This window comes from Arctopsyche grandis, chromosome 2 (genome assembly GCF_051622035.1).
Source record: "Arctopsyche grandis isolate Sample6627 chromosome 2, ASM5162203v2, whole genome shotgun sequence".
Taxonomy (NCBI): Eukaryota; Metazoa; Arthropoda; class Insecta; order Trichoptera; family Hydropsychidae; genus Arctopsyche; species Arctopsyche grandis.
The window spans coordinates 3,850,225-3,857,814 of NC_135356.1; the positions used below are offsets into that span (position 1 = coordinate 3,850,225).

General features: G+C 34.4%; 1 protein-coding gene across 3 annotated transcripts; it reads right to left on the reverse strand.

The window, feature by feature from the left end:
* Positions 1-1,074: 1,074 nt before the first annotated feature.
* Positions 1,075-5,570, reverse strand: LOC143922961 (uncharacterized protein KIAA1143 homolog). Of its 3 annotated transcripts, none has more exons than XM_077446400.1 (5): positions 5,500-5,570; positions 5,174-5,298; positions 2,836-2,965; positions 2,599-2,761; positions 1,075-2,488 (listed from the first exon to the last, which is right to left on the reverse strand). In XM_077446400.1, the coding sequence occupies exons 1-4, from the start codon at positions 5,564-5,566 to the stop codon at positions 2,601-2,603; spliced, it is 483 nt and encodes a 160-aa protein (XP_077302526.1). In that variant the 5' UTR covers positions 5,567-5,570; the 3' UTR covers positions 1,075-2,488; positions 2,599-2,600. The 3 variants fall into 3 exon arrangements, with proteins under 3 accessions (XP_077302526.1, XP_077302527.1, XP_077302528.1); XM_077446401.1 differs by having other exon boundaries at positions 5,174-5,295; positions 5,500-5,530; XM_077446402.1 differs by having other exon boundaries at positions 5,420-5,529.
* Positions 5,571-7,590: the final 2,020 nt, after the last annotated feature.

Below are 7,590 nucleotides of genomic sequence, written 5' to 3' on the forward strand. Positions count from 1 at the left end.
CTAGAGTAAAAGTACTACTTCCGGTTCAGATAAAAATATTTAAAAAATATAAAATTATAAAAATTATTTCTTCTAGTACATGTAAAAAAAATCAGTCCGATTCAGTTAGTAGTTTGGGAGAAAATCGAATTCAAAAACTTAAAAAAAAGAGGACACCTATAAGTGGAGGTACCATTTCCGGTCAACTAAAAAATTTGAAAAAAATTTACGTAGTGTCGATAAGAATTTCAGTAACCGATACAAAGTTTCAGTTCGATAGGACTAACGGTGTTGAAAAAAATCGCCAAAGTACACAGACACACACACACACATTTTTTCTAGATCATGAAAACGTGATCAGTAATCGATTCTGAGTTCGAATCAGTCAAAATCTCGAGTTCGAATTTTCGCATGATCACAAAACTTCATCTATTGTTACTACGTACATAGATAAAGTAAAAAGGGTGCATGGTAAACGGTACTATTTATATATAATATATATATCAGTGGCATGAGGTGAAACTATCTCTCTTTTGGTCATACAGCATTTTTCAATGTGCACGCGCAGGATACGGGAGGAAAATCCTGTTCCTCTTGTTCCTGCTCGCGCAAATTAAGTGAGGATGTACGACGGGGGGAGAGAGACTTTGACCGCACGCCACTGATATATATACTAACCGTTTTTCATATGTATGCATGATAAACGAATACTTTCGACTTTTTCACGGTCACCCCTGTTTCTGGTATAGAAAAAGTAATGCGAACCTTTGAAAAAAATTTTTTTAATGACTTCATAGCCCCAAAGTTTATTACTATGATTATTATTTAATTATTGATAATTAAAAGAAGTTTACATCCCTATTACGATTTATTTTTGTCGTATTTTATATATTTAAAAATACTATAATAAATTTGTATTTACGAATGAAATAAAAAATTAAATTTCGATTATCTGTTCATCCCTTCTGCATTATTAGTCCGAATAAACAAGAGTATATTGTATTAAAATTTTACCAAAGTATCCCAGATAAAAACGGATACATTTAAATAACTTTTTATTAAAATTAAAAATAACAATATGCCAATATTATTTTTAAATCTATTTAATTATTTCTCAATTTTATTTTATTATACATCAATTAATCAAGCACACTCGCCTAACAGATTGCTCCAAAGCGACGAGTGTGCTAAAAAGATTAATAAAGGAAATAAGTACATGAAATACAAGTTAAAATACATATATAGAAAAGAAAAAGAAATAAACGTGGCATAAAATATCTTAACCGATCAAACTAAAACAGTTATAATTGGTCGCGACCTCCGTAACCTAGGAAGTGGTGCAGAAAATGACGAGAGATGTGTCAAATGTCAATGGCACCATCCAGTGAATTTAAGATACGGAGACCACGAGGAATGGGAGAATTGCTACAAGACACAGTTCTAGCCATAGGAGTGTGAAAACTCAGCCAGGATAGACGGACAGGATATACTTTCTATACTTAAACCTCATAAATTTTAAGATATTATCGAAAATAGAAAATTTCGATAATATCTTACATACATAAAATCTTCAAAGAGGCATACAGATGGAAAAAAATAAAAGAAAAATAGAATAATAGTGAATTAAATTTAATTAAACCATATGACACAAATTATCCATATATATCAATATATAATAAAGATTTGATACAACACATGCAAAAGAAATTAATAACAGTCGCCATAAGCGATTTTTATTTCAGATAAATTTCAATTTGATACTCATTTTCAAATACATAAAGAATCTTAATGAATAAAGACGCCAGCAATTATACCAAAAAAGGCGCCACAGATATTTTTTACATCGAATGAATTTATTTTATATGAATACAAGTGTTATGAATAAAGTTAAGTAAATAATTAAAAATAAAAATGACCAACCCATGTAGACCCAAATCTATACACATATAAAAAAAATTCGATAATGACGCAAACAAACAGACATACATTTTTTAAAAAGTTTTCCAATGTCACAAAGTTTATGTTACATACATATTCATACATGTACGTATATACATACATAGATAAAGCAACAATTGTTGTACAAGTCATACAATAATTAACGCTCGCATAATGTGACATAAACAAAGATTAAGCCATTTGCAAAAACAATTCCATTCTTAAACAAGGTGTGTACAAAATTAAATCGCTTTGATAAAGCGAACAACTAGATACATATGTATGTACATACATGTGCATTATAACAATGATAAGAGCTAATATATTTTAATTTTACTAAGTATAATGCGCGCTTGAAAATTCTGAACGGGCCACTTGACGAAAAAACCTTGTACACGGGTGCGCTGATTTTTTGACATTTCCCCAAAGGGTTTTTTCGCGAACTTACACAAACCAGCATCAATGTTATTTCGCATACCCAATTTGACAATGTTATATTTTTGAACACGGTAGCTTGGGTTTAACGGGTTATTTCCGTAATCAATTTCTAGTCGCACAATGCCAATCCGTTCTGAAATTAAAAGAAAACATAAAAGTTGAGTTCATCGATTCATTAGTACATAGTTATATATATATATATATATATATATATATATATATATTAACGGTTGTAATTTTTACATTTATGATTCATCCTCGTTGTCGTCAAATGATAGAGTGATTTTATTAACCTTCATCGGTTTTTTCGACTTTCGTTTATCACTGTTTGACATTTCAGACATAGTTTTTGGCCGTGGCTTGAATACGACGGGCTCGTTCAGATCTGCTGGCTTACTTTCTTTTTCTGAAAACCAAAATGTTTAAATTAATTCGGATCGCTTTTTAATACACATCTTGCGACAATCACAATATGCATACCTTCAGAAATTATTTTTTTCTCGACTTCAACCTCCTCTTTAGTCAAATCGCCAGGTTCTAATATGACAAGTTGTGGCTCTTCACTGTCATCGCTGGACAAGTTGTCCGGGCCGGTCGGTAATGTTTCAAACTGAAATCAAAGTATATCACATTAATAGTAAGACTGAATCAAATTCAATTTGGTTTTACAAACGGTTTCAGTACAAGAGAAGCATAATAAAGCATAACCAGTAGCGTGGTCTAGTGGTGAATGTTGAATTATCTCGTACTTGATGTTACGAGTTCGATTCCCGCTAAGTCTCGCTATTGGCCAGACCTTGATTTGTCAAGGTCGACCGTTTCTTATCAGAATTTGCCAATTTTTTTGATTTAATAAACTAATTGAAATACTATCGCAGATAGTGTTAGACAAAAGAGATCTAGAGAGAGAGACGGTCGTAGTACGCGTCGAACGTGATATAACAGAGAGCGTAAGAATAATGAAGGGAGTTCGGCAAGGATGTGTGCTATCACCGCTACTGTTTAATTTATATTCAGAAAATATTATTGCTGAAGCCTTATTAATATTAGTAATTAATAACATTCGGTATGCGGATGATACAGTTCTACTGACCACCAACTTCCAACGACTTACACTGGACGCAGTTATTGTGCATAGCTCTAGGGCGGGGTTGAAGCTGAATACAAAAAAGACCAAATGGATGATATTCAGCAAGTCGGCGCACAATACGGTCATTTACAGATCAACAACAGCGTGGTGGAGAGAATGGATGGTTTTAGATATCGAAAAAGTGCAAAAAGCATTTCTTCGTTTTCTTTTTCGAAATCGTTGCTGCTGTCCCTGAATGTGATATTTTCCACCTTGGGGAGCGTAGATTATCGGATATTATTTTAACATATTTATCTGGCAACCTGCGCTGATCATTACTTTCTTAATTTGAATGTGATGTATGAGTGGAATCTTAATCTACTCTCTTCCATTTGGGCCTCGCTGTGATTTTATTTTTTATTCATATTTTGTTTTATTTTATTTTATTTTTTCTTTCTCCTTTGTACATTTTAATATACTATTTTAATTTTGTTCAGTGTAAACAAAGAATGGGATTTATGAATTTTATTTTTGATTTTTACACTTTGGTTATTTTTTTTTTTTCTATCTGAATGATGTATTATTTGCCTTTTGTTACGTTTTTTTTTTTTTTTTTATTTTATTTTACCATGTTTTCTGCTTTTGCTTTTTTCCTTTATTTACAGTTTACTTGTTTTTATATATTTTTCAAATGCAGGCCATTGTGGCGCATTTGGTTCTTCCTGTAATGCCACAATGGTCCAAAACTATTAAATAAATAAATAAATCTTGGGTGCTATCTGGGTGAAACGTGTGAAAGTGGAAAGGAAATTCGAGTTAGAGTGGAGCGAGCGAGAGCTACATTTTTGAAATTGAAATTTTGAAAGTCCTAACCACACGTGATCTCAGTATAACACTCCGACTGAGACTTCTACGATGCTACGTTTTCAGCATCCTTCTGTATGGGACAGAAGCATGGACCCTGACGGATGCCATATGAAAGAAACTAGAGGCATTTGAGATGTGGACATACAGAAGGATGCTGAGAATCTCATGGATGGTGCGTCGTATCAATGCCGAGGTGCTTTTGCCCTGATGGGAAAACATGTCGAAGTGCTCAAAAGTGTGAAAAGGCGTAAATTGGAGTACTTCGGAGATGTGAACGAAAAATACGATCTCCTGCGCCTAATAATCCAGGGGAAAATCGTAGGCCAACGCAGTCGGAAACCATCATGGCTAAAGAATCTTCGGCAGTGGTACAGCCTAAGCACCCGAGCAGCAATGGAAAAAATAAGAATGGGACATCTAGTTGCCGACGTTCTAGAAGGACATGGCACATGAAGAAGAATCAAATTAAACCAGGAAAAGCTTTCGGCGTATAAAAAAATGGCAATAGGTTTACAAGTAAAAAAAAAATGGAAAGCCCAACAGAAGCTTATCTTCCCATATTGAAATATTTCATATATGAATTTCATCACGAAAATATCGATTAAGTGATGCACAGAAAAGTCTAGATGTATGAACTCAATAAAGATCAATTTTTCACCGAGTTAACTGCTATAGTTACATAGAATGAAACAATTTGGTGATGCTGAAACGTGTTTTGTAAGAGCGCAAAAGATCAGTATATCTCGACATATGTAGTAGTAAAAAGTTGGAGACGATTGCTTCAGGCTCTGCAGACAGCTCGAAGAACAACTCTTGTAGATGTAGATAGTATGCAAATAAATTCTAAATGATTCAATTCATTAATAAAAGAATCTGACGAACCTTCGATTCGACGGTTGTGTCTTCCTTGTAGCCAGCATCCGACTTGAGTTTTTTCAAAAATGTTGGCTCGTCGGGCTTGATGTACATCACGTTACGCTTAGACATCGTTGGAGAGGAAAAAGCTGCTGTGAATATGTAAAAAAATATTTAATACAGTACACAATCGATTATATATTTGAGGTTATGTACCAGACTGAGTAACAACTCAGTCACTTAATACATAGCCTGAAATAGACAATTATTAACAATATACGTGGATAATGTATAGCGATATATTTATATATACATTTGATGGAAAAATATTGAATATATTAAATAGTCGGTACCAGACGTCCGATCGAGAAGAACGACTCGACCCAACTGATGTACGCCGTTGCCAGATAGCTTGTACATCGATGACCGTAACGCTCCACTGTACGGCCTTAGCCGAAATAATTATAAGTGATGATAAAATGTCAAATTTGTTGCGTTATTTCATATTTATATTCACTATATGTATGTGACGGCTGTTTATTTAGTTTTTTTTAGGGAAAAACAATATGGTTTATGGAAGAATTCAATCGAATTTTATATTCCGAGGTATTTAATAAAATTTAATTCGACAATATTCTCTTACTATTGGCTACGTCCACACTACCAACATCTGCACCCGATATTTATGAATTAGTGTGGACGTAGCCATCCAGAACATTCGACGAAACCATTGTCAAACTACGTCGCTATAAATATAGTAAATTTTTCATCTCTAATGTGTTTCTATCTGATACACAACTTTAAAGTCATAATAAAAAGTGGTATATTTTTTGTTTAACTTTTCCATCTATATACATTGTAACGGTGGCCGTCACTGCATCGAATATCGAAAAATCGAAAATGTTCGTTTACCATGAATACATATGAAAAGCGAGTAGTATATTTATCAGTGGTGTGCGCTCTCCCCCCCCCCCCCCCCCGTCGTACAGCCTCACTTAATTTGCGCGAGCAGGATGCAAGAGGAACAGGCTTTTCCTCCCGTATCCTGCCTACATACATTGAGCAAGGCTGTATGACAAAAAGATAAATAATTTCACCGCATGCCACTGATATATATTATATATGGGTCTACCTCACGGGCCGGAATGTGAAATTACCGAAAACGCAAATATCGGAAGGCAAAGATCGAAAATCGAAAGATCAAAAAAAAAGGGTGCATGGTAAACGGTACATACTCACTTAATTTGCGCGAGCAGGATACAACAGGAACAAGAGGAACAGGCTTTTCCTCTTGTTCCTGTTGTATCCTGCTCGCGCAAATTAAGTGAGTATGTATGTGAGTATGTACCATTTACCATGCACCCTTTTTTTTTGATCTTTCGACTTAAGATCTTTCGATTTTCGATCTTTGCCTTCCGATATTTGCGTTTTCGGTAATTTCACATTCCGGCTCGTCACGGAGACTGATTATATATACATAGTAACGTTAACCATGCACCCTTTTTTATCTTTCGACTTAAGATCTTTCGATTTTCGATCTTTGCCTTTCTATATTTTCTTTTTCGATCTCCCGACTTTCGATGCCATGATGCAGACCCGCATTGTACATATGTATGTATGGTATCCATATTCAGGACGATGATATGCGAATAATAAAAAAAAGTGTATCGGTCAGTAGATTTATTGGCAATATTTTATAATAAATATGGATATACAAAAATAAAATAAAACATCTATTGATTTACAATAACCAAGTTTTGGGCACTTTCAATATGTTGTGATTAGAGTGAAGTTCTTTCATCAAATTCAATTTCCTCCATTGGTCGTTCTTTGGACTGTATTCGTATACGTTGCGGCCATCTTATGAAAACAATAATACTATAATTAGATGCAATTTTGTTTAACGGACTCAGCGACTGTTTTATTTAAACAAATTTTGTATGTGGGTTAGCTCGGTGCGGTGCAAGCGCTCGACAATCACCAGACAGACTGAACGACAGATAAACTGGATGGCAGCTTTAAACGCAATTCTCGTCTTCTCGAATGATAGATTGCACATCAGATGACGAGTAACCTTTCGATGTGCACAGATGCAATTATTAAAATGGTAATTATTAAAATTGAGTTGGATCTTTCTGGCGAGTTTAATAAGGCAAGATTCTGAACTTATCGAATCTTGCCTTATTAAACTCGCCAGAAAGATCCAACTCAATTTTAATAATTACCATTTTAATAATTGCATTTTTGCACATCGAAAGGTTACTCGTCATCTGATGTGCAATCTATCATTCGAGAAGACGAGAATTGCGTTTAAAGCTGCCATCCATTTTATCTGTCGTTCAGTCTGTCTGGTGATTGTCGAGCGCTTGCACCAAGACCGGGTTAGCTCCATGGCGTGAAAATGTGAATATTATTGTGATAATGATCGGATGTTAGAAAGAGGA

What these genes read in the sequence shown, in the direction of transcription:
- LOC143922961 (XM_077446400.1), bottom strand. Translation starts at nt 5,566, where the DNA reads ATGTACAAGCTATCTGGCAACGGCGTACATCAGTTGGGTCGAGTCGTT. An exon ending in TCTTCTCGATCGGACGTCTG is followed by an intron (nt 5,299 to 5,499) that starts GTACCGACTATT and finishes ACATATTCACAG; the next exon opens with CAGCTTTTTCCTCTCCAACG. An exon ending in ACACAACCGTCGAATCGAAG is followed by an intron (nt 2,966 to 5,173) that starts GTTCGTCAGATT and finishes CTTTGATTTCAG; the next exon opens with TTTGAAACATTACCGACCGG.